Source organism: Acanthopagrus latus, chromosome 4 (assembly GCF_904848185.1).
Source record: "Acanthopagrus latus isolate v.2019 chromosome 4, fAcaLat1.1, whole genome shotgun sequence".
NCBI lineage: Eukaryota > Metazoa > Chordata > Actinopteri > Spariformes > Sparidae > Acanthopagrus > Acanthopagrus latus.
In genome coordinates this window covers 11,712,717-11,740,508 of record NC_051042.1, presented here as the reverse complement: position 1 = coordinate 11,740,508, position 27,792 = coordinate 11,712,717, and the positions used below count along the sequence as shown (strand labels likewise).

Below are 27,792 nucleotides of genomic sequence, written 5' to 3'. Positions count from 1 at the left end.
AGTATGGCAGTGTATTGTTAGTAACAGATAATAAATACACGTATGAGAATTGCCCAGTCAGAGCAAACCAAAATGAGAAATGGGTTGTGTAAAGGGTTTTTATTGCACAGTGCCTAAGTGAAGTCTGCTGGGAGCAGTGCTGATTGTGGAGTCTGACAGCAGCAGGAAGGAATGACCTGTGATACCTGTCCTTCACACACTTGGGGTGTATCGGTCTAACAGCCAGCAGTGGTGGTGATACAGCAGACTGCCAGCTGTACTTCCCCCAGCAAAAACTCTGTACTCTTCAGCTCCATCAGTGTAGCAGCTGGAAAAACAGCCTCTCTTAAAAGTGAAAGAAAAACAACACACCCCCCTATTTTTAATACATTTTTTTTTTTACATGAAAATGGATACTTAAAGCTGGGGTTGGTGATTCTGTTTAGAAGCACATCTTTTATTATGTTTGTATAAAATCAATCCAGACATAAAAACAATCCAGAGCGCAATCAAAATATCCAACGATTTGGGGGAAAAAAAAAAAAAAATGACCATGGGTTATATATTAAACCATCATTAGCACTGTCAGCTTGTAGCTAACGTTAGCTAGCTAGCTATGATAGACTGCTGCCGTAACTGGTAAAACTGCTCCCAACATTTACATACAACGTTACCAAGGATCTAATCCATACAGCAGCGTTAACACATGCACCGCTACCCTGGGTTGTTTGGACAATAAGAACTTTGCCCTTCCATTTACTGCTAATGTATATTTGTTGTTCCTTCAATAAAATGTTCAAATAGCAATCATGTAGTCTTGAATTCTTACGCTGTTGTGCTGCCAACGTTGCTGCTGAAAGAATCTCCCGCAACACCGACTACAGTCCTGCTGACCTGCAGTGAACTGGGGCCCAGCACTGAAAGCTTCGTCCTGGTTTCACACACACAGCATGCATCGCAGAGGAGGTGAAATGTCACAGAGGCCCCGCTATCTCCATGTGTGTCTTGAAAAACTTTGCCAAGGCATGTCCATAAAACATCCCTCTAAAGTGTGTTCACACACACACACAAACACACATACAGCATCTTCCAAAAGTAACAGTGTTTTCAGCAGAATGACAAATCTGTTCTTGGCTGGCTGAATTTAAAATCACTTAGCGTGCTCAGTGGTGGCTATAACACTGTTTGACGGATTCCACGCTTATTATCCGTCCCGTCAGTTCAGTGTCAACTGGAACTGGCCCCGGCTCCCAGTGATCCTTGCAGGATGAGCAGGTACATGTAATAGATGACTAGAAAATGAATTGCAACTGCTAGTGAAGCTACTCAAGAAGGAAATTCTCAAGCTCAATGCATGAATGTGTTTTATTATTTTGAAATCAAATAATAGCTATTATCCTAGCTAGGATTTCCCAGCCTGGCACTTAAAATACACAGTGAGCCGAAAAATAGAAGCCGCTTGACATAATCACTGCATGCATTATTGCAGTCCTGTGAAAAAAAAATATTTCTTTTGTTGAACTTCATCATTACCAGAAACTGAATGGTCTGGTAATGTTTGTGAGTCTGTGTGTATGTGGGATCATTTCAAAATGTGGTCCTAGAGACACCTGCTGTAGCAGGAACCAGCACAGGAGCAGTTTTGAATATTTTTCCAGGTGTTTTTATTTCTGTCAGTCCATGAACAGATTTTGTCAACACAGTCGCATCACAAGTGTGCAAGATGCAGTCCCAAAACTTCACAAGGGTGCAGCTGAAAACAAAACAAACGCTGAGTCGAAGATGGCTGTGGTCCAAATAAGAGGACAGGAAAGTAGTAGGGGCATTTGGTGGCTGTAAATGTTTTGCTTTCAGTCGATAACGTGTGTTCAACTTCTTCATATTTGTCTAATTTTACATTTTGCTTTTCCTTTACAAAATTTTCTGGTCTGCTGCCAGCAGACATTTGCTTCACATGTATGGAACGCGCCCATTGCTACATGTGGAAAACCTGGTTTGTCTTATCAAGTTGATAACCATCTTCATGTTACAACTGTTAAGGTTAGAGAAGCCAGATAACAGAAACATATCCTAAGTATGTTGTACTCCCTTCGTAGTACAGACCTCTGGAGACAACAAATTGGATGAAGGAACTACCACAGTAGCCGTGCTGAGTACTCCAGGTGTTTATATGTCTGTCGGTGGATAGATTTTGTCAACTTGATTACTTCTCAACAATACAAGTCAGAACACTTTAAGTGTTAAGTTGAGATCAAAATGAAGGCCGAGTTCCAAGTGCTATTTTCATTTTGGAAGTCACAATAAAGACTTCAATAATAAATGTCCTTACAACTGCATTCTCCCAATCATTTGTGGAATTATTTTTTGCATCTTCCCCATTTCCCCCCCAATTCAGAAAACATAATGACACCAACAACTCAACTGAAATAACTTTTTTGGAAGAAACATAGCAAAGCTGGAATAATAAGGTTGTCCTGTGACTCATACACACTCTTTTGAAGACTTTATACAGTCTTAACCTAGCCTTTACGCTAACCTTAACCACTGACCCACAAACTGCTTTCACCCAGTTAGGTTTTTTTTTTTTTGGTGTCCAAATTAACTGATTTGTAGACTGAAATTTGTCTCCAAATGTAGATCACAGAACCACCATGAGATTCAACTCTGCTGCCTCACACTTTCTTACAGTAAGTGCAGCAGCTGAGTGAGGAGATTTATTGCTGCTAATTTGGCGTTGTTATTAATTCATTCAATTGCACAATCTCAGGGGTGGGGAATCTTTACAGTAAGGCCTGTTGTGAATTTTTTCTTTGAAGTGGTTTTGAACTCCAGCACAGGAATGTTCCCCAAGGCTGGATTACTAACAAGGCAGTGGCTCCGGGCATCGAAGATACTGTCACTTTCAAAGATGACACGAAGATTTGTTTGGCAGGATGTACCACTTAGACATAATTAAAACTGAGATGACAAAGGACCTTAAGTAAGCTGTGGAGGAAAATGTGACAGACTTACAATAAAGGAACAAAAGCAGCACATTTAATACTTTGACCCCCATTTTATTTAGATTTAAATAGAAAACCTTGCCCAGTTGGACAGAGCTGAAAGAACAAAAATTACAAAAAAAAGTCAAAGAAAACAAAAAAAAAAAATGACTCATCCTGTTACATCAGTCTTAAATATCAGCCATTCATGTTGTAATGCTGGAACATTAACCCAATGGAGTGCTACAACTACAGTACCTGCCTATTGGCAACACAGGCAGGAGAGCAGGACAGTATTTCAGGCTTCAAACCAGAAACACAGGACCAGACAATGTGGGTTATCTCACAGCTCAATGGAATCAGCACTCAAGCCACCCCTTTGCAGACTGGGACCAGCCACAACACTTTTTTGTTTCAACATAAAAGAAAGTCATTTGTAAAAAGAGACAGTGATGTGTGACTTGAGCTGGCCGACCAGAGCGCTGCTCCCATGTCATACCACTGGAATAAAGGCCAGACTGGTTCCCACCTCACCCGTCAGAAAGGCCTGGGATAGACAGAGCTCGTGTTTACTCTTCATTATACAGCCAGTTTCATATTTGTGCCTGCAAAACTCCACCCACCCACACACACACACCCCCACCCACACACACACACACACACACACACACACACACACCCACCCACACACCCACACACACACACACACACACACACACACACAGGCAACATGAAATCTAAAGCAGACTGTGCAAAACTCTTTGGTGATAATGAGTTTAAGAAAAGGAACATACAATAACACTATCCCACAAATGGCATGGTTATACAATCTTTCCAATATACATATTTCAACAGTCAGAAAGTCGAAAAAGGAGCCTGCAAACTCAATAAATTAGACAGCAAAGGATAAATTGCAGATATAAAATCCAGCAGTTGAGTTCACAGAAATTAATAAAGAAAAATACAAATAAATCCTGGAGTAACCGTAACAGTGTTGTGTCATATTACCAAAACCATAAAAGCAAATGGAAAGGAAAATCAGAGAAAATCAAATGAAATGGCCCATAGTAATCATTGAGATATCTGTGATTTAAGTTCTCATTGATGAAATGTTGTTCAGAATCAGTATTTTGTAAACATTCACAATCAAGAGTTGAATTATGTTTCGAGCACTGCTGGTCTGAGAGTACATGGACACCAGTCTGTTTTCTGCACACAAGACAAATGGAATATTTAAGGACCATGACGGTGTACTTCACTGAGGTACAACATTAATAACCCCCGCCTCCCCCTTTCCCATTGTCCTGATAGATAACAAGTAACAGGCCCCTGCTATTATCAGGCTCACATAAGAATATTGGTCAATATTCATTAATCATGTACGTCCGTTCTGGAGCCCAGACTGTCTATGAATTGTTCACCATGTTTTTTTTTTTTTTAAAAAAAGAGACATATTTTCAAAATATATCAATGTGAAGTCTTTCATTTCAGTAAAAAATAAATTAGGTAGTGAAACACCACTAAGAGGAGCTCAGACCATTCAGTTCATGACGGCCCGGCTTTACTCACACTGTCCTAACTGAGCCGTTATTGGTGGCCAGTCTCCTGAAGCTCTGGTCGTTCTTCTCCAGCCAAAGCTCAGCCAGCTGCTGGGTGGAGCCGTGCGAGGAGGCTTTGGAACCCAGGCACATCTTATATTGCTTCGCCTCTAGGTTGGGGTCACATATGACAGGGTGGTGGACATGCACTATCCCTGTGTCTGTGCTTCTGAACAACTTAATCCCTGACTGGACAAATTTATTAAAGAGGTCCACATCCTCCAGCCCCCACCCCTGTATGGAGGTGTCAAAGCCTCCAGCTCGAACCAAGTCTCCCTTGTAGACACAGACGATCCCAAAGCCGTAGTTCCTCCACAAGCCTGTCTTGGAAGTGAAGACATAGTGGTTGTTGCTGGGGACCTTCCCAGCGTACACCACCTTGGGGTCATACTGACTGAAGATGATGGGGAAGTAGGACTGCTCCCCCAGGGCCGTATTGGTTCGACATCGCTTGAGGAAATCACTAGTGAAGAGCAGATCCACATCACAGTAGAAGAGCAGTGAATCGTTAGAGAAGTGCAAGGAACCCACTTCCAAAGCTAGAGCCCTGGAGAAGGAGCCGGTGACGGGCTTTATCTCCATCTCGGCCCGGGGATACTTCATGTGATACTCTCTCATCAGCTCCACCTGTTTGACCCGCTCTGTGTTGTTGTCTGTGCTGAAGAGCAGGATCAGCAGCTTGACATTCTGGTTGGGGATCAGACAAACTCGTTCAAAATTGGCCATGAAGCGCACAAAGATGTCATAGCGTCCTGACAGAGGTACCAAGATGTTTACTTTCTTCTCTTTTGGTTCCCTCTGGTCCTGGCCAGAGGTGGCCAGCTTGAAGGGAACCAGCATCTTGAGGGAGTTGGAGAGAAATGAGAGGGAGTCTGACTCCTTGTTGATGTGACTGGCCAGAGCTCTGGCATCCATCTCGTCCTCCTCTCTGAACTGGATCTGGCTGAAGGTCTGCTGCAGGTATGCATGTCTTCTCACAGGGACTGTCATTGTCTTTCCTTTGTGCTTCTTGTACAGCAGCAGCAGATCAAGCACATACTCTGCCCCATATAAGGGATTGACCCTCCGGTAGCCGTACTGGATTTCTTTGAAATCAATGACCCGCCCCCGTGTCTTAGCATTGGCGTTGATCATCTCCATCACTTGCATGATGATGTCATCCAGGGCTTGCCTCTGGGAGGAATCCATCCCGCGACGAGGAGGCTGACCATCAGATGCTGAGAACAGGTACTTCCCTGTCAGAAACTCCCACTCCAGGACATCCTCCCTCTGCCGTGGGTGGAAGCGCATGAAAGAGGGCGGCATGCCTAGCTGGAGGTCCTCTCGGCTGGGTTCAGCCGCTCCATAGCGCCCCATCTGGACGATCTCCCGATGGAGCTGAATGGTTCGGTGGCGCAGGTCTGCAATCTTGCGGCTGAGCATATAGCTGTGTAGGCGATACTGGTAGGGAGGGTTCTTGTTGGGGTGGAGCGTGATGGCTCGATGGATTTTGCTGTTGTGCAGATCACGTATGTAGCCCTTCTTATTTGGTTCATAGTTCTCATAGAAGAGCTGCTGCATCTGTGGAGAGAGGAGATAGATGGGTATTAGAGCCACTGAGGCCATTTATATTCACTGGATGAACATTTTCACAAATTCAAATGCAAAATTCCCAGGCAAAAAGCTTACTGTGACACTGAGACCCATATTATTGCAAGAACATGATGAGCACCTTGCTGTAAATACCAGTCTACAGGGCTTCCAATAACATTCCATAAAGTGTTTCTACAGGAATTGGGTAGCCCAGGGCTATAGTTCTGACCTTTTTACAAAAAAATATCAAATGGACCAACAAGGTGGTGCTGAGCTGGGAGCCTCTGAGCTGTTAATATGGAAGACAACATTGGTAAAAAGCTGGCAAACAGACCTAAGAGGGGAAAGCAAACAGATACTGATGCTGTGACAATAAAAAACAATGAGGTAAGGCACACATAAGGCCCCATATCAATCAACTCACAAATCAACCAAGTCACAAGGACCTTCAGATTGCTAAGCATGCTAGATGTGGAAAATCCCCCAGCCAGAGAAACATGACGGTCTAACTCAAAGGCATTTGTCTTACTACCCGCCGCCCTTGTTTACAATTATGACAAAACACCCAAACTATTGTGCCTTCCATCAGCAACTGCTTTGATTCACTAGGTTTCTTGCGTTGGGCTTGGAGGCCAAGATGTCAAGATGTTAAATAGAGTTGACCAAAAGAGGAAAAAAGGAACTCAAATTAAAAGTGTGTTTTTTTCTAAAATTAAGCACTTAATTTTGGGGGGCTTTTTTTTCGAAAGCTCTCTGTGGTGTAGCTTATTTCATTTTAACATACAACCCTTCAATGTGAAAGATGATAATATTACTGAAATATATACAGTTACAGCCACCTTGTTTGTCCCCTTCCATCTGTCTGCCTTAGTAGCAGCCACTGGGAGTCCCCCCCTCCTCTTAGATTCCACTGTAAACATGCCCACTCATTCAATTGCAGGGTGTCACCATGAGATTGTGCTTCCCTCACAAAAAACCTGTACAGCATGCATACCCTTTAAACCATAACCATATTCTTCTACCCCATTACGCCTCAGTGGCAAACATTACACTTTTACCCCACCACATTTATTTATAAGCTTCAGTTGGTTTTGTAAGCGGTAGCCCTACTGGTTACTTTACTTACTTTATCCATATCTTATATCATAAGCTAGGTTATATCAACATTATTGCATGTAAGCACATGAAATCAGTCAACAAAGATCTTTAAGTTCTGTTTGAATTGCCTCTCCCCTGTCACACATATACAGACACAGCTATTCCACCAAGGATGGTGAAACTGTTCTTCCCCCACCGTCTTGTTCTACAGTTTCATTCAGTTTTTCTAGCCTGTGCTGTCATAGTACAAAAAAAATGGTGGGGACTTCTGGTTCACAACATTCCTCTATTTTAGCTAAGTACTACTAGAAAAATGTTCCTCTTGCATATTTTGGGATGAATAAGCATTGTAGTAACAGATTTTTGCTTTATGCAGTATCAGCACAGCCAGGTTTATACAGTTTGATCGGAATTCAGAGAGCGTGTGAGGCAGCTCTCGAGAGCCGTCTGTGCTCTTTGTGTCTGTGGACGAACGCTGACAAAATGCGGGACAACAATTTCTAGTTGATTCAACAGCCCTGCAGCCGCCAAATGAGTGTGGGAGGCTGGGGGACCTGTTGGGACGTCCATTTAATAAGAACACAGAGATGAACTGTAATGCTAATGATGTGTTTGGCCGTTCCAAGATAAGCAAAGGACGTTTGTGAAAACAATTTTACGAACTGATTGCATCTCTTATCATCCACCACGGCGCAAGGAATTTCTGATAAAAATATCAGAACAACACAGCGCAATGACAACCATTTCTGCTGAAAATGCATAACCTGAGCGTAATAGCTCATGCATCTTGTAACCACCCACAAACAGTGAAATATTCAAACTAAATACTTGAAATACAAATTTGATCACTGACCAAGCATATTTAAAGCATATCATGAAGTCATGAATTAGTTCCCAGACCATATTACTTCCACTTTCACGCACTGCTGTTGAAGAACAGATGCTAATGCTAATGCTCTATGCCTATGATACAGTAAGAACAGCTAATTTCACACTGAAGTAATGCTTCAGCTTTCATCATCACTGCTAAACCTTTGCAACTGGTTTCCACACATGGCGCTTCAGGGTGTTATAATTTGGCCCCATGTTCACTACATCATTGTCGGGGATCTCATGTCTCACAACATGGATTCGTTTCAGTTCAGTAAGATAGAGGTGTCGTGCTTGTATGGGCCAGGGCAGAAGCAGAACTCTGCAATGTGACATATTATGCCTTAACAACAGACGCAGACAAACTGAGTTGATTTCTATATTTTATGTAGCTATTATTATACTTAATTTTTCACTGGCTGCAGTACTGGAGACTACTTGAAACTGACTGATATCAAGCAAGAGTAAAAGTAACTATTTTGATATTGTATATCATATTGTACTGAACATACTTTGTTAATTGACTGACTGAGTGATATGTACTATAAACATATGTGTGTGGGTGTACTTTTCACGTGTTATGTTATACTTATTTTTAGTGGCTTGTTCAATTATTGGGTATTTTTGTAAATTGAACTGCAGTTTTATTGCTTGCTGTAATATTTATTTACCTCAATTTGTATTTAATTAATAGGAAAACAAACTATATTTGTCACTAAAGGAATCCAATATTATCCATTTAGTGGTAGAAAATACTGTCCGTATCACCCAACCCTAACTAGTGTTGTAACAAAGTGCATTGTAGTTTCATTATCAGCAGTGTGACTGGAAAACTGGGCATGCTTATCATGATGTAAACAGATCGCAGGACTGTTGTGTTTTTGCAGACAGAGGGGCATCTTGTAGCAGAACCAAAGTGGTGCACTTTTTAACAGATAAATATGATTGGCATATGGAAAAAAAAAACGTTGATACAGAAAATCAGCAAATTGTGTGATATCGGAGCCGATTGGTCGACCCCTACTCAACGGACTACAGGGATTTGTATGTCACATAGAGGACATTGTTGTTTGGGGAAAAGACTAACACCAGCACAACACCAATCTCCACACTGTTCTGCACAATCTCCAGGAAGTGTGAGTTAAAAAGACGATAAGAGAAATTTCTTGGTCACATCCTGTCCATAGATGGTAGGAAACCAGATCCATATAAAACAAGACCAATCTGGGAGATGAAACAGCTATCACATATGGGAGAAGTCTGCAGTTTTCTTGGAATGGTCAATTAGCTTTGGAAGTTCATTCCAGGACTGGCAGAGAAGGATAAGCCTGAAATTGTGTCAACTAATGATGGAAAAAAAGGGAAAACAAGTTACAGATTCAGTGTTCTATTTTACTGTTATTTGGAAAAAGAAAAGATAAAAAGTACAGGAAACTCTGAATGTAAACCTATGAAAAAAAAATAGTAAGTTAGTGTTTACAGCAGATTTTTTTCAAATCACAGGAGGCGTTAAGTGTACACACTGGGACAGCTGTTTTGGAGCAGCTGGCAGGATCTCAACTGTGGTCAAGAAGGCAGGGTTTGTGTCATTGCCTCTCCAATGAAGGGAGCATCAGAACGGCTGCAACCCCCAGCAAGTCTAATCTGAGAAGACAGCTCTGGAATGCAGTCACAAGCCTGATCCCCAGGGAAAGGCCATACAGGGAATAAGATAGGCAAGGCATAAAAGCTATGGAAAGTGATACCTGAAGCTGACTACAATCACAGGAACTGCCTGAGTAACTCTTTGCTTTGCCATGACTTTAGCCTGCATTCCTCTGTACTCTGCACCTAACTGAGGTCTGGCTGCCGATCAAACCACACTGTGACCTTGTCATTAATTAAAGAGAGTGAATTCAGCCTTTACATCTGAAACCTGGCCACTGCATGTGCCACAACAAACAGAAATCCATGTGTAGAATTCCTTAGTACGCTCAAGGTCACTGATCCAACTGAACAAATTGGTTATCTCTCCTCACTTTCAGTGTACAAAGCATTCAAGTTGTGTAAAATTCTTGATTAGATACATCGCAATGGATGCAGATTCTGCCTGTAACAATGGCTGTAACATAATCCTCTGGAAAATTTGACTGTCAAAGTTACGTTCAGTAAAAGTGCTTGTTTTGCCACTGACGGACGTTGTTATTCTAAGTTGTTAAATAATGAGAGGAGACTTTTTGTAGGCAAGAACACAAGTCTCGTTCAAGGATAAATCTCGCTCAGAAATCTTGCCCTTAGCTGAGGCGATCTACTGGACCGATTCCAAAGATTTGTTTTACCACTTTGTTACAAAAAACATTCATGAAGTTTGATTTAAATGTGAATTTATTATAGGTCTTCTGAAAATGTTACCAAATCTGATGGGTCAGAAATATACATATAGCAACTTCAATGAATTTATAGTAATGGCCGATACATTTTTACACATATTAGACTCAGCCACAGACACTACGATGGATAAGTCTTAAGAGCTCAGCATCAGTCTGAAAGAGGGAATTATTGATTTTTTCAGGAAAATCACTTGGAGCCATTCCAAAACAGTTACAGGTCCCAAGATCAACTGTGCTGTTTAAGTATAGAGTTCATGGCACAGTTGTGACACGAAATGCAAACTATCACCTGCTGCTGAGAGGAAATCTGTCAGGATGGTCACCATATGGAGGAAAGAACCTTCTGAAGGAAAACTATGTGGTCAAACATTAGGTTGTTTGGCTACAATGGCAAGCAATATGTATGGAGGTAAGAAGGTGAGGCCTTAAAACCCAAGAACACTATAACTATCTTCAAGCATGGTGGTTGTAATATCATGCTGTGGGGCTGTATTGCTGCCAGTTGATCTTGCCCTCTAAACAAAGCAAATGGAATAATGAAGAAAGAGAATTAGCTCCAAATTCTTCAGGAAATACCTAAAATCATCTGCCAGAAGGAATAAAGAAATGATTCAATCAAGCTAGAATTGAGGTTTTGAAATAACCTTCTCAAAGACCTGACCCCCCATCGAAAACATGTGGACTGTACTGAAGAAAGTCTGTGGCAGCAAGCTGACAAATTTAGATTTTATATATATATATATATATATATATATATATATATATATATATATATATATATATATATATATATATATATATATATATATATATATATGATATATGATATATGTTCCTTATAAGTGTATGCAAACTTTTGACCACGACTGTACATACAGGGCAAAAAACAAGCCTCTAGTTACTTCCATACACCTCTATCTGTATTTGTTTGATTTGTAGGACAAAGGTTGAAGCTGTACAGTTGAGCAGTTCCACTTCCTTCCCCAAAGTATTTTTCCAGGCTACTTCAATTGATTGTGATGCTGGAGGAGAGCTGAGCGCCAGCACAGACTGTATCCAGCAGGGTAACACCAGTAGTTATCCACAGACAGCCCATTGGTCAGGATGTTTATGTCTCTCTCCTGTGGCTTCACCATTATTAGCACTCTTCCTAATTACATGACCTCCAGTTTTGTGGTCACCGTTGCAACTTATGACTCATTAGTACAATTTCTTCACAGTCAATTAACCTCACAGCATCCCTGCCCAAAGCTAGAAAGGTTCTCTAACAAAGGCAAGAGAAAGGTAAGTCCTAAGTTGCTGTGAGATGAAGCCTTCTGGGTTTCTTTTCAAACACAATATTCAGAATAGCTGTGGGTGCTGATGATAAGAAGAACAGTTGAACTTAGATCTCAAAGTACTTAACTTTAAAAATTGTGTGTTTACAGGTCTTGCATACTACTTACTCACACTCTGCTGCATATGTTAAAAAAAGTAGTTCCAAGCCTTTTATGGCATGTGATCAGGGTCATTGGTTCAAATGTCAATGGTACTCAACCCTAGATGTTAAATAACCAAATGTTAGTTGGAACTTGTTTGAAATGCACTTTTTGAGAAGGGACAGCCCTATCAGACATTGCAGACCTATGTGTTTTGACAGTTTGCCAACACAAATACAATGGTCAAAGTGGAGCAAGAGAAACAGTACTATCAAACTAACAACACATTGACATAGGACAAAGTTATCTGAAGTGAATGAACATGCCAAACCAATGTGTCCTTGAGAAGGGTCTATGCTGTAATTACATTAGTGAAATGATACTATTATCTTGCAGGGATGACGACCTCAAATAAACATTCTGCTCAAACCACAAGATTGTAAAAGCCCAGATTTTCTGCAGAGAACCCTCTCTACACTGGCAACCCTCAAACTTGCTAAAGGAACCCTCAGAAAGTCTGAATCAGCTCAGTTTACTGTTTACAACATGTGACAAAATGTTCTGTGACCGGTACTGATTCACTAATGCTTTGATTGAACTGGGCAGGCCTCTGTGACCTGGTGATTCCGACACAGTCTTGTTCTGTCATCCACATGGCTTCACATCCCAACGGGAGCCTTTCAGAGGCATAGCTTTACGCCTGTCTGACTTGATCAAATGTTGTTTATTTCCTAATTTTCCCTGGATTTTTGTGCTTCTAACAGGGACAAATATGCTGCATAGTTAAATGGTTTCTCTGTTTTTCATGTGTTTATTGTAAATATTTCAGACTTTGTTGTGCAGCAGATCCCAAGTTTGTTTTATTTTGAAAACTGAACGGCTGCTCAGTGCTGTTCCTGTGCCTGACATCCTGCCTGCCTCAAGCTGCTCTCTGCAGCTTGACATTACTTCTGTCAGCTTCCATTAAACATGTTTAACCATATAACAGGTGTAATGATGTCATGTTTTTTCCCCATCAGTTTGGTATGACAGATGGCTCTAAATACAATGATACCATAGGGCTCAGCTACCCTTACTATGGAAAATAAAAAAATGATAGTCCCCTTGCCTTTATCTCTCTCTCCCTGTCTCTCTCTTTCTCTCCTTCAGCCAAGTGCTTGCTCATGGGGGAAAAGGTTGGTCTCTGTAAATAAATTAATCAAGGAGTCTGGTTTACATCTGCTCAATTTGGAATCTGTTACTTTTGTGCTGAATTGGCACTATATAAATAAAGATTGACTGATTGCAAGGGTGGGAAAAATTAAAAGTGGCTCATCCTGATTAATTGACACACATCAACCCATGAGGACAATAGGAAAACTTTGGGTGTGGGTGTTTGCTTGCATCAGAATGTGTCGCTGCCTCTCACATGGACCTGGTGAAGATCTAATTCTTCCTTCGGGGTTCAACTGCAAACTTTTTCAATCACTGTCTCCTACTCCTACTTCAAGAAAAGTATCAGCTCTCTCCTCTGACTAGTAGGTTAATATCATCAATCTGAGCTAGAAGGTGAGTGGATTTATAATAACCTGACATATCGTTCCTTTTGCTAATGTGGCCAAGGGACAATTGACCAAATATCATACCTTCTAATTGATTTCTATTCCCTTTGTTTTCTTTGTTTTGTCATTCTTGATTTGGCAAGGGACGTGTGGATCTAATGGAAACAAATGTGAAATACTTTCTGTGTGATGTCAATGTCTCTTACTGTCCTGTTGTAATAACATGTTTGTAACATGTTTACAAAAAAAAGTCAGCTTGCTGTTAGCAGTGACCACACTACAGGGTTTTGAGTTTGCTGATCGGTTTTAGGAGTCGTAATTGGAGTCATAACTGTCTTCTCTCCTTGGGGTTTCATGTCCACAGGCTTGTAGTTTTTACTTTTCTTCAAAGAACCAGACACTTTTTAAGACAAATTCCATGTAAGTCCTCCAATTATCACTCATCAGTAACAGTAATGCTGTCAATGATAAAGTTAAATCTTATTTCTGATGTTTAATTCTGGAACCCTGGACACGTGAAATAAGTCATTAAGGTAGGGACAGTGAAATGGTAAGTCTGAAACTTTTATGGAACTACAACACAAAGTTTTCATGAAGTGACAAAATGATATCTCAGTCTTACCAGTCAACCAATATTATATATTCATGATCAGTTTACTTATCACTGTAAAGGCTAATTCATGCCCAAAATATGTATACCTATACTGTATAGATAGGGATAGAGGTCTCTGGCAATATTTTGTATTTATTTCTTCTGTATTTGTGCATAGAGTAGCCAATAGTTCAAACGAGACATCCTAAGACACAAGTCTGAACAATGGTGGACATCCAAAACTGCTGGAAATTACCTCTGCTGTCAATTTCTCTCACTGGCAGTGTGGAAAGAATTCTATATTTATGTTGCAATGCATTTAACACCACACCAACCACGCTATCAACAACACAACCTCTGTTTTTTTTTCTGTGTGGCGCTGTCATGGAATATTGTATCCATGCCAACGTCAAAGACACATAGAATTATGTGGGCAGTTTAATATTGTTTGAGAGTGATGTATCTAATCAAACGTGACAATGTCTTGTGGTTGCTGAAGATGTTGTGGTGAGATCATCATGATTATATCAGTTTGGGTTTGGAAACAACAAATACCAAACAAAGAGCTTGTGTTATTTGGATTGTGAAAGGTGTGACCATTTACCAGGCAAAGAGAGGCTAGGAGAGTCAAGATATCTCACCCTTTGACCATTCTATTTTGTAATCCGTGTCCTGTAAACTCAGCAGAATGAATGTATACCAGCAGTCACCCACCTATATTTGGATGTAAAGATGCAGGCTTGTGTGGGTGATGCTGGAAGGCTTGATGCAGCATGGGGAGTATGTGCTGGCAGTGGAAGTGAGCCTAAGGCAGCATGACTCCCTGATGGCTGGCTTTTATCTGCAGGACAATGGGCAGTTCCTGCCTCTGAGTGGGACATGCAAATCTAATTGGAGACACCACTATGCTGCTGTAATTGGCTCTTTTGTCAATGGGGGTAGTCTGTCCAAACAATTTTTTTTTTACCCAGGGATAATCTTCTCATAACTAAGACAGATCCACAACAGGTCTGGTATTGATGTGTGTGATGGGAGGTGGCAGTAACATCAACAGCATCCAGCCACCAGATGACTTCATCAGTATTAGACAGACTGTTCTTGGAAATGTTGATCAGCAGTACTGTAGTAAAACTGCTTTAGCCCTTTTTTACACATGCAGACTAAAAAGATTGGAGAAATAATGAGATGCCACTCATCAGAGACTGAATGCTGAAACACATCCTGGTACCACACTTTAACTAAAACTAAGACTGAAAAGGCACCTAGTGTCGTGACGTGCAGGAGGTAAGAAAGGTTCAGCTTTATGCAAATATCTCCAAGTGTCACCCAATCACATTCTTTTGATTCCTTTGTAACTCTCGAGTTGTTTTCTACTCCACTACAAACCAGAACTACAAACAAAACAGTATATAATATCAATATTGACCTTTACAAGCAGTGTAAAATAAATGACTAAAAATTATGAGCCTTGGCTTGTATTTTCCTGCTTTTTTCCTCTGCAAAACCTCATCTAAAAACGGTCTGTCTAGAACTGTGTGGCTCTAGCACAAACCAATTACAGACTTTATTTTCTCCATAACGTTTCAAGTTGTTATTTCATGTCTGTGTTTGAGCTATAAAATGTATTTATATTTCTGAAATGTTTCCAGTAACATTCTGTGCTATGACAATGGACACTGTGGGTTGAATGGCATTCTGTAAAATGCAAAATTTAAGTGACATGAGAGCCGCTCCAATTCGAATCATAAACAAACAGGAAGGCACTGATTACTATAAACAACGGTGAAAAATGTAATGCCCATTAAAACTTAATACGCCTCTGGCAAGAAGGGGAATTTAGTAGAAACGAGTCAGCAGAGACTGAAGAACTTCAGTTGGTGGCCTGAGTTAATTTGATGAAGCATCAAACAGAGGTAGGTTGAAAAGGGCCAGGTCAGGATATTAGACAGACAGCAGACGGGATGTGATATGAGAAAAGAACAACAGACTTAGTGATGCCAAACACAGAGAAGAGCAAACCCATTTCATTCTGGGCTCATATTTATCAAACACTTCAACTACTTATTCTGTTTCTTTGCTCATGTCAGAAACAGCTCACAAATCATTGCACCAAATATAGATGTTGATAGTGTGTTGTTTAAATTGTCCTCATCTATCATTTCCATTCATTTAGCACATGAATACAAAGCACACTAGTTGAACAAGTGTTATCTTTTCATTTCTTGCATAACTGAAACAACATCAACAGAGTTACTAGGCCACAAACTGCTAAAACAGAGGCTTTCCAACAGGTCCAACATTATTCTCCTGTTCTCTCGTTTGGCAATTGACCAAGTAAAAGAAACACACATGCTGACAGATGTTTATCTTTCCTAACTACTTTTCCAGAAAATAGCAGTAGTGTGAGTAAGCATGCTGTGTTGTTTTTATGGAGAAATTCCCACAGGGACACAATGCAAGAGCTGATACGTTCCTGTCAGTTCACTGCAGCACAGTCACATTAGTTAATCACGGCCACTTCACCTGACATATCGTGAATATCCTATTGTATATGCACACATACAGTATATTGTAGGCTTAAGATATCACTGTAGCTCAGGGCATTTAGAAATTTCAATGGTATGATTTTTAATACCGTCAAAAATACAGACGCTTTCTATGAAACTGATTTGGACACACTGTATTGAGGTGATGTACTATAGTGCACAGCAGAAGACAGGGATGATAGAAAATATGACTGGGACAAATAGAATTTTTCCACAGGACACCTAGAGGAAAAAAAGTTTTGTATGTATAACTATCGCTTAGTAAATGACAAACAGCACTGACTACAACAGAGTGATGTGTCTTCACCTGTTACAATTCCTCTCTGGCTGGCTCCTCAGTGTGAGACCAATGGAAAATATGACTATATCAACTATAATAATAAATCCAAAAGGATGCAGTTAACTCACTATTGTCAAGAGGTGTCCCTCATTTTTTTGCTTCATTGTGCATTCATAATGCTTCAGTGTGAACAACAAATCCATACTTTCATTCGGCAGGATGACAGCTGGTTAGGTGTGAGCTGTTAGCAGCCAGTGAGTCCTTTCTAATGAGCTAACAGGTAAAGGAGCTAACAGCATAAAGCGAAGTCCTGCTCGACAATAGGCGAGACAGCCACCACTGACACCACTGACAGCGTTTATCAACCATATGATTTTATTCACCAGCTTGTCTGCCACCAGCACCTGCACAAAGTCTCTGTTCACCTCACTGAATTGTCAGTGTCTAGTAGGCAGAATGCAGAATGAATCTACAGATAAAGGGTCATTATTTCCTGTCTTATTTCCTGCAAGCCTTTTTGATCCAAGTAGGCATAGTGCATATTAGACCATGAATGTATTGTACAGGTAGACGCTGCTCAGCCTTGCTTCCAATTTTGCCCAGTGGCCAGAGCAAAAAATTCTGCTGTGACCCAAGAAGCATTTTCACCATTCATTATAATAGTGACATCCGTATAACTGTTGACAGGACACCTCCAACGGCAAACAAGGTCAACTCCGAATGTTTTATCAAATCTCAATCCATGGATGTTTTCCATTTAAAAAACTTTTCCTCTACAGCGTATATCTGGGGTCGTGTAAGTCAGGAACATATTAAGGGGAAAAAATATACATACTGCCCGTGCCTACTACACTGTCTGAGGGACATCCACCCACTTATCCATTATCTGTACTGCTTTTCCTGTTCACAGTTGCTGCTGCTGATTGATAACTGTCACACTGTAAGCAGCCTGATAAAATAACAGTGTAAAAATCATAGTTTAAAGAAACACAAGTTCAGAAAGTCTAATATTTATCATTTGATGTCAAGAATATAAAATTTGTCAGTTGAATTTACTGTTGATTTCCTTTACTGAACAGCTATGTTCCAGTGAGGTCATTGCTAGTCTTGATGATTCAACACATTGGCAGAGATTCTCAGTTCACAGACAGATTGGAGAAATACAGAGAAGGACACTGACCCAGCAACATCATCCTCTCCCTCCAGCTACTGCACTCCCCTGTTTCTATGACTCCTAACCTCTAAACCTGTATTTATAGAGCTGCTAGAGGGAAAAGCTTAAATTATTACTTTTACTTTTTTCAAATTTGGTCATTCAAATTCATATTCATTCAATTGTTCTGTAATTACTGCACTGTATTCCACTACAGCATAAGACACAGGTTTAAATTATTTTGTAAATCATATAACTTAGGGCATTTATCATTGTCTCTGCTCTGTCATTCAATGTGACTGCATTGAGTTCAGATGTCAGCCATGTATGAGACTTGGGCTTCAGAAAAGATACTAGACTCTCCAAATGTTGTATCAAACTGTTCATATTCATTCTTTTTGTGTTCCCATATCAAGAGCCAAACTAACAAGAAATGTGTCTTCTAGGTACTGTGAGTGTATCAAAGTCCGATAGATCTTATTTCTCTGTTCCACAGAGCTCTACTGTTGTCCAAAAATATATCAGCAAGCCACACTGTTACACCGTACAACATGTTTCCCGCATTACACCAACAAATGCAGTATTTTCTCTAGTTTAAGTACATAGAATTTTTAACAATTAAGTATCTGAGAGGCATTTTAATAGAGTTTGACCTGAGAACCAATCCTGCTTTACACAAAGTGCCACAGACAGAGTGAGGAAGTCAGATAGTATTGAAAGGTGGACTAACACGTGGTTGGTTTCGGTCTTTTCATCAGTTTGTGTGTCTGTGTGTGAAAGAGTTTATCGTACTACTGTCTGTGATATTCAATCAGTCTCAGTTATAAAGCAAAAGAGTGTAATGAATCTTCAGATCAGTTACACATCACAATAAGATGACGATCATCTTGATAAGTTCCAGTATCACTTGATGCCACCACTGGATATGAGGTCTTTTCACACTGGCATGCTGAGAGCACTAATAAAGGAGGAATGTTAACAGCCCTTTGGCTTGTGTGTCCAATGAGGATTGGACAGGGCTGTGTGACAGGGAGCAGAAAAGGCCATTTGTTCCCTCCAACAAGTCCCTCCATCCAAATGTCTTCTTTCTTCTTTAGCTCAGGCTCCCAGGGAGAGATAGGAGATACGCGTGGTTACGACTAAATTACAGAAGTGCGTCAGAGCCAAGCGGAAAAAAAAAAAAAAAAAGTTTTCTCAGATTTCTCACAGTTCTTAGCAAACACAACAATTAGAAAAGGTGACAAGGTTTGAACTCTGAAAGCATCAATAAAATTAAGACGAAGTCTTGAGGCAATTAGGCTTGATTCAGACCAAATCAGGTGGTATGGCGAACGCAGGGGGTTATGAAAAAAAGAACAACAAAAAATGCAGTTGTTGAAACCGACAGAACTTTTGGAGAAACGTAGCACAATGTTACATTGCGGAGACCAATCACATAAGTTGGCGATCAGGCTGCGTCATGTGTAATCACTTTTGGCACAAGTTTAAAACATTATTTTTTAATTTGTGGGTGATCACTGTAAAATTGGATGCTTAACATACTCTGGCAGAGTCATGAATGCAAATCATAAGCAGAACAGAATGGGTCAATAGCTGGGCTTGTTATTAAGCATGGTTAAATGCCACAGACGGAACACGACAGATATTTCTCTGTGTAGCACGATCTTTCACTTGCTTTGACTCGGTTTGGTCTCATGCCCCACTTAAAAACACACTGGAATGACCTGCCTGGCATGCTGGCTATTTGCTGTTATTTTCAATCAATCTGTGTGGACGAAAGATCACAAGTAGGACCAGCATGCTAGTAGCATATCAACACAGCAGTGAAGCCTTTAGGCAAACTAATCAATGGGGGTTTCCAACCATCACACACACGGACCATAGAGTGACACTCCCACGCCGGCCCACAAAGCTGCAGCATTTCACTGCACCACCTGATTTGGCCTGATTAATTGCCAATTTTTAAAAAAAATTTTTTTAAACTACTAACGTTGTAAGTCAACCTGGAGCAGTGACTGCAACGTTTAAAGCCAAGCTTCCTTTATTGTCCCTGAGGGCTGCCAGTATTACGAAGTCCATCGCTGGGTTTATTTGCAAGGACCTCAGCCCCTACAGTGTGGGCAAGAATAAAGTTTTTTGCCAAATACTACAACCACTGGAACCAAGGTATGAAATACCAGAAAATACTTCATAATACAAGATACTTCAAGGCACTGAGATGTTCTCAGGTTTATGTAAAGCAAGCTGGTAAACAGTGAAATGTTCCAGGTTTATATAACACAAGTTGATAAGCAGTTAAATGTGTCCATTTATACACAAAACAAGTATGTCAAGCTTTACAAAGTTGTGTTGAGGTTTGTTTCAAGCTTCTCAAATGTGTACAGGCTTAGTTAAACAAGTTGGTTATGCTTGCAAAGCACTAAAAGTTGTATTTTTAAATTTGTATCATGCCAAAAGTAACAAATTACAACTGCTTTAATAGTTGTTTTAACAGCTGCAGCAGACCGATCATTTCTAAAATAACAGATAAATATCCATCCTGACCCTTGATTTTTCCATCCTTTCCTAATCCTCATGACACTTTGCAGCCCAAACATCCCTCTGACCTTGGGGGCTTAAGGGACCATCAGACCCCTGATCATATATCAGCCTCTGCTGGACATAGCCTCAGCTACTTTGTCTCACAGTTATTACCACAGTAGCCTCTCTTGTGCCAAAATGGGACTCTGTGGGAGGACAGAGTGGATATAATATCAGCTGTCCCTCGTGCCTCCACTGATATCCTAACACAATGAGACTGGTTCAAATCAGAATTTTAGAGAATGGCTCTCAAAAGCAACATAATCTTTAGATTGAGGATAATCATCTGTGTAAGTATAGAAAACAATACATATGTTTTCATGTGAAAAGAGCCTTTGTCCCAATTATTACATCATCTCATTTTTTTAGTAATTCAAAGCCTGATCTCAGAACTCAGCTGTGGACAAAAAGTCCTGTAAAAGCAACAGTTCAGTTTTACCTTTTGCAAAAAAAATCAAGACAGGAAAATCTAAAGAGTCTTAAAATGAAAAAGACAGGATGTCAAAATAGCATTAATGAAAATATCACATTAACTGTATCTTATTTCATATGTCAGACTAAAGATTAACAACTATATTTCTGCAGAAGTATTTTTCGGATTGTTGAATAACTTTGGACCACATACCTCCCCACAACCATCTAAATTGGACATTCTGCAAGTAAGGACATACACTGAGTTGTTTTCTATAGCACGAACGCTTGCTCTTAGTATAAAGTCAACTCACAGCATACATGCCAATTATGCACAGTATAGAACGTAGTGAGAGATGTCTTTCTTTACATACAGGAAAAGTGAGAGTTGACGACACAACCACAATGACTTTACACACGCAGAAAGCAGAACAAGATACTTGCTTCACTTCCGTCCTGATAAGGTTGCAGCTATTACTCCGGATACTGTTATTGCACTACTAACTACCGCTACCAGGGGTACAGGTGCTTATAACTTGCACATGTTCTCTTTGAGGCCTTTTTCCTCTCACTCCCACCTCACCTTTAACCCCAAGAACACCGTGTCTACTGTCAAGCATGGTGGTGTTAGTATTATGCTGTGGTGCTGTTTAGCAGCCAGTCGATCTTGCCCTCCAAACAAAGCAAATTGAAAAATAAAGAAGGAGCATTATCTCCAGATTCTTCAGGAAAACCTAAAAGCATCAGCCATAAGAGTGGGCCTTGGCTATAGTTGGGTGTTACAACAGAACAATGATCCCAAACACACCTCAGAAAGGGGTTAAAGAATGGTTAGATCAAGCTAGAATTGAGGTTTTGGAATAGCCTTCCCAAAGTCCTGACTTGCACCCCATTGAGAACATGTGGACTGTGCTAAAGAAACAAGTGTATGACAGGAAGGTGACGAATTTTAATTGAACTTCACAGATTCTGTCAAGAAGAGTGGTTAAAAGTTCTGCCAGGGGACTGACAGAAACTTGTGGATGGATATCAAAAGCGCTGTTTAAGATGAAAATGGCCAAGGGACATTTAACCAAATATTAGCATTATGGCATGTGCATTTTTGACCTAGCAGATAAAACTTCATTAATGTTTTTTGTAATAAAGTAGTAAAAAGAGTTGTAGAAATCATTCGAACTCAAGACTGCCATGATACATGTTCTTTACATGTGGATGTAAACTTTTGAACAGGACTATATGACGATCAGCCACAGCATTAAAACCACTGACAGGTGACTGTCAGGTGAATAACACTGATGATATCATTACAATGTATTGTTCTGCTGAGAAACCATGGGTCCTGGCATTCATGTGGATACCACTTGACATATATGCCACCAATGCAAACTGGATTTTAGACCAAGTAGACCGCCCTCATGGCACAGACACTAGGGCTGGGTCGACGCGTTATCCCAAACAGGAAGTGGTAGAACCCATGGAGGCTGAGAATAGCCCCTCTCACACAGAGACGCTGCATTAACGCTGCAGAAGTGGTTCGTCAATTCTCCGCCATTGGTCATTCACACAGAGCGGAGCATCGCTGGAGTGAGGACAAACCGAACTGAAGTCTCGTTAGATTAGTCGACTAATCAAAAAAATAATCGCTAGTTTAATCGTTTGAAAAATAATCATTTGGGACAGCTCTAATAGACACTTCCTGATGGCAGTGGCCTTCTCAGCAGGACAACGCGCCCTGACACACCAGGAAAACTGCTCAGGAATGGCTTGAGGAACACAAAAAATAGCCCAAGGCATCGACCTGGCCTCCAAATTCCCAAGATCTCAGTCTGATCAAGCATCTTTGGGATGTGCTGGAACAAGTCTGATCCATTGAGGGCCTATCCCCAAACATACAGGACCCAAAGGATTCACTACTAAATGTCCCAGTGCCAGACACCACAGGACACTCCCAGAGGTCTTACAACCATGCCTTGATGCTCACAGTCATCTACAATGTACATGTCTGTAATCAGGGTAAAATGGAAAGCTGTGACCATGGTGACAACTACATGAAAGGGTAACCCAAACTCACTGCTTCAGCTCACATCCACATTGGGCTCTAGTCAGGTTTGGCTGGACAAAAATAGAACGCCTATCGAGGTCGGGGCAGACTTGATCGCTACTCTCTCAGGCTCTGCCTGGGTTGGACAAAAAATATGGCCCATGCCGCACTCTAATCACAGAGATCTAGGAAAACAGTGTCATCTCTATGATTAAGTCAATGGGTCGTGACCCATCCCTGAAAGAAAACTGTGTGCTCTACAGGAAGTACAGTAGTCAGGGTCTGACTTTGTTTTCTCTTATTAATAAGTTTGTCCAACCTGGGGGTTTGCTTACAACCTGTTTGATGTCTGAGTGTCCCTGTTTCTTGACAAATTTATCAACTGACTTTGATAATGCCATGCCAGAGGCTGCTCTTACTCTATTCAACACAAACACTAAGAATATACAAAAACTCAGTGGGCACAAACTTTCATCTAGTAGGCTTTTTAAGAAAAAATATTCTCCCCCAATCCATTCTCCATTCTTAATATAGCAGTCCCCCGCCAGGAGAGGCTGTCATCATCCCATTCAGAGTTTATCACACATCTCTATTTGTCTAGAGTTTAGCCGCACTGTTGTGTATGCAATCAGCATCAGAAGAAGAGCTCATCCTCTTTAAAAGTTTCATGAAAAAAAGGGTCAAAAAGTCTGCAACCACCAGTCAAAATTCTTCTATGTTACATTAGTTTTTGATTAAAACATTTTAATATCAGCTTGATAATTAGAGTTAAAAGAGTGAACAATTGAAAAATATCTTAGCATTTGGTTTGTCCTGCTTTAGCTTTAATAACAGCAGGCAGTGGAGCTGGCATTGGCTCTACAAGTTTGTATGCAACCTGATGAGTCATGTCAAACCAGAGGGTTTCTATTGCATTATTATGTATTAATATGCACCACATTCTAAACAAATGCAAAATAGAAGTATTTTGACAAGAGGTCTCAGACGTTTTGACCCTATTGTATCCGTTACACAGAATTACTGATCCTTACAGACAAATGTAATGTAAACTGTTGAACTCCTTAGAAGTGACTTAAACACTATAGTTACTCACTACTATGCAACTGACAATTTGATCAGGTGCGATAAGGATGAGGCCTGCCTGTCACTCAATGCTCACAGCAGTCACTGGTCTGTTTAAGACGAAGGCACCAGCTCACAGCTATTTGTTTCATTCTGCCTGCCTGCCTGCCTGCAGAGGAGCCAACCATGGGCGGATCCACGACATGATCTACTTTCTGACATCAAGGCAAAAGCCTATATAAAACCTTCCATGAAAGGAAAGGGAAAAACTACCCAATATTGGTCAATTTGTTTTTATTTATTTTTTTTTATTGTTGAAGGTAATTATAGCTGTGTGGTGGGCAGCAGAATACTTGTGGAGGCCTACTGGTCCATGGAGCTAGCATTTAGTGAGTGCCGCCCAAGGGAGCTGAAGGAAGACCAGGAACTGGGACATGGGTGTAGGAAACTTAAGAGACAAATGTTCCTCACACGCACACACATTCACACTCAACAAGTGAGAGTGAATATGTTTATGCAAGACTATAATCTTCATCAGTGACTGCCCTAAACAATCCCTCAGTTCCTTTGAAGTTCAATTTCACACTCTGCCATGTTTAGATCTCTTATCACAGTGAGTATAAATTAAGAGAGGAAGTGCATGAAACAGAACCCGACACAATTTCTCAAGTTTCATCCTGTGACAAAAGCTCTTGAATCCTCTGGAGAATGAAGGGAGACAAAGATGAGCAATGAAATGGAAATGGAACATGTTCTCCCTGAAAGGGAGACTGGTTAGTCCCCACCACCTCAGAACAAGATCTTACGATTGAAATAATGACTGGACTTGAACTGACATTCATCTCTTTTTAACCAGTGTGCTCAGATTTTTTCAATGAGTCCCAAACTAAAGACAATATCAGCTGTTGTGCGAAGACATTTAAGTCAATCAAATGTATAAATCTACAGTCTGAAAGTCAGACACAGACTTTGTGCTATTTACCTTCACGTTATAATTCTTTCCTTCTCACGCCAGGGACACACAGGAGGCCAAAGTGCTACGTTAGGTCAACTCTGAGCAGCAGCCTGGCTGTTTACACCATAACTGCATTTCCCTGTGCTGGTCAACAAGCAATTCTCACACACAGTCTACTCACATGTACAGTTTGATCCATACAATAACCTTGTGAATTTATAATGTAAAGTTATTGACGTGTTCCTGGATATTCACATCTTCTGCTACAGTGAATAAAGGACCAACACCTCGTATGATAATCTGCAGGGAAGGGTTCTCTCCTGCTTGCGTGTGTGTGTCTGCTTGTCTTTGACGCTCTCCTGAAGCAACTGTTAAGATATGTGGAATAAGTACTTCTTGTAAATTACTGCAGTGCATTGAAACTCCAGGAGCACAGCAGGGAGGACAGTCAAAAAGGTTAACAAGCATAGCATCTATGAGAATCAGGTCATTCATACTATAGATCAGTGCTATCAGTTTAAATAGATTATCAGTGTGTTTTCTTTTCTGCTGGATTCTCTTGTGGATTATGCTGAAACGACCGCAGCCGAACTCTACCCCGTTTGTCTGAACAGCCCAATTGGTTGACAGCAGCGCTTTCTGTGTGCCTGGCATCAGAGCAAACAATCATTATTCACACAGCTATTGCAAGTTGCTGGTCAGGGAAATGTACACATAGGTCACACAAGTTTAGACAAACAACCAATGCTGTGTTTTTTTTAAAGAGGCCAAACTAACCAGCTTTTCACATTACAACACTAATCAACTTGGTGAATATACAAAGGTGTGTCAAAACTCTGGGGCTTAAAATAGATATAATAAAAAAAAAACAAACATCTAAACTTGGAAATTATACATTCTTCAGATGTATTACCGTTTTTTGAGCTGTGCTGACAGTGAAACACCACCATTACTTTACTGCGAACACCTCCACACACTTCTATGGCATATGGCATTGTGGGATAGCAGAGCCCATCAACATGGCATGCCAGTCAAGCAAAGAGCCACTTGCAAGCTGGATGTTTTCAAACAGTATAGATCAGGCATTTTCCATTTTCCAGTGTGAATGTTCTCAACACTTAGAACACACCCAGGCCCCAAAATCCTCTCCCACGGTAAGAGCAGTCAGTTGCACATTTCCACTGTTTAGAGTAAATAGAAAAAAACTGGTTTGGTAGTGAGTATCATAGACACCTTGAATATAAAACAGATAACAACACAATGCTGCCCACAGAGGCCTTCACTCCATCAACAGAAAGTTGCAGCTTACTTATGACAAAATAATTAGCTGTTCACAACTGATGTTGAATAAGGTTGAGAGAATGCTGAATTTGACCTAAAATACAAACACAACCATGCTTTTCAGAGCAGAGCAGCAAGTTGATATAGGCTCTCAAGTTCAAGGGGTGTTTGGAAAGTTCAGCTTTGGAGCTGAAACATGCAACAGAGATCAGTCCCTCCCCCCTGCCTGTGGCCTGCCCAAGGGGGATGGCGGGAGTGGGGTACTAATTACAACCTTGTCCCTGTTTGATCCCACCGACAGCATGGCCATCCGACCTCTAGGTACACGGGGCAACAGCTGTACGCTGATGGTTATGGCTCATGGACCAGATGTCACCACTGACACATGATGCAGGCCTGGGAAACTATCTGGAATCTCTTCAGATTCCTCCCAGCAACCATGTGACAACCACTGGTGGCTGACAGTGAAAGGACACATTCATAGCCATTTTCACAAGCCATCACCTTTTTGCCTGCACAGGAGTCTGGAGATGATTTATTCGCTGGTTACTTTCAGATGTTGAATGCATATATATATTTTGTTCCAAATCAGGTGTCAAATTGTTTATTTTTGAAATTAATGGATGGCTCGTTATTTTGTTGAAATATATCGTGCCAGTATCATGACACAAATTGAGGGGTAGCACATGCTTAAATCCTCATCAATCCACTACACAATACCAGATTACTGTTGTTTGGTCCTGTCTTGTGTGGGTCATTTCTCTTTTATTTGTTTAGTAAAGGATCTGAGGATCTCAGAGCTGCAGCAAATCTCAGACTAATTCCCAGTAACTGTCCTCACATAGCTGCCTAGGTCAGGCCTGGACTCGCATCACATCCTTGTGTTGGCCTGGACAGTGAGGTTATTACGGTTACAGGATAAAAAGACGACATATCATTTCTTGGCAGCAGATCTACAAGCGCGTGTATGTGTGCCAGTGTCAACAACAAACAACAAAATGATTTCAATATGTACTGATTCAATAAATGTGTTCCAGAAACAAAACGAAACAACAACACTTGGCAGAATCAGGCTATAGTGGACAAGTTGGTCTATGGATAAAGAGCAGATTTGTTAGAGGTTTGATACGTTGTCCACACTACCACAGGTACCAGGTACCAGACCTGGTACCTGTGGCAGTGTAGAGTCACTTTTCTTTGGGGCATGCAGTGTTTAACAGCCAGTGAAAAGTATGTACAAATATTATTAATATGAATTTTCAAAGAATAATTAAATTATAGAGTAATTTAACATCTTTGTTTTTTGACATCAGAAATGAACATGAACGATTTAACATAAAGGGTTAGGGTTAGTGTTACACAACACAAATAATCATAATCATAATCTGTTCTATTCAAATAGGGGAATCAATTATCTGAACTGGGGATGAGTTGGCCTGGAAAGTTGGCTATCTAATATAAGAGG

At 40.7% G+C, this 27,792-nt stretch overlaps 1 protein-coding gene across 1 annotated transcript in view; it reads right to left on the bottom strand.

The window, feature by feature from the left end:
* Nucleotides 1-3,000: 3,000 nt before the first annotated feature.
* The window catches only part of chsy1 (chondroitin sulfate synthase 1), a 66,189-nt gene continuing 41,397 nt past the window's right edge, over nt 3,001-27,792 (bottom strand). Inside the window, exons 3-4 of the mRNA XM_037095631.1 lie at nt 4,530-6,118; nt 3,001-3,507 (exon numbers count right to left, since the gene is read on the bottom strand). Coding sequence (XP_036951526.1) covers nt 3,498-3,507; nt 4,530-6,118 — 1,599 coding nt within the window. The 3' untranslated portion in view covers nt 3,001-3,497. The remainder of the gene's footprint in view (nt 3,508-4,529; nt 6,119-27,792) is intronic.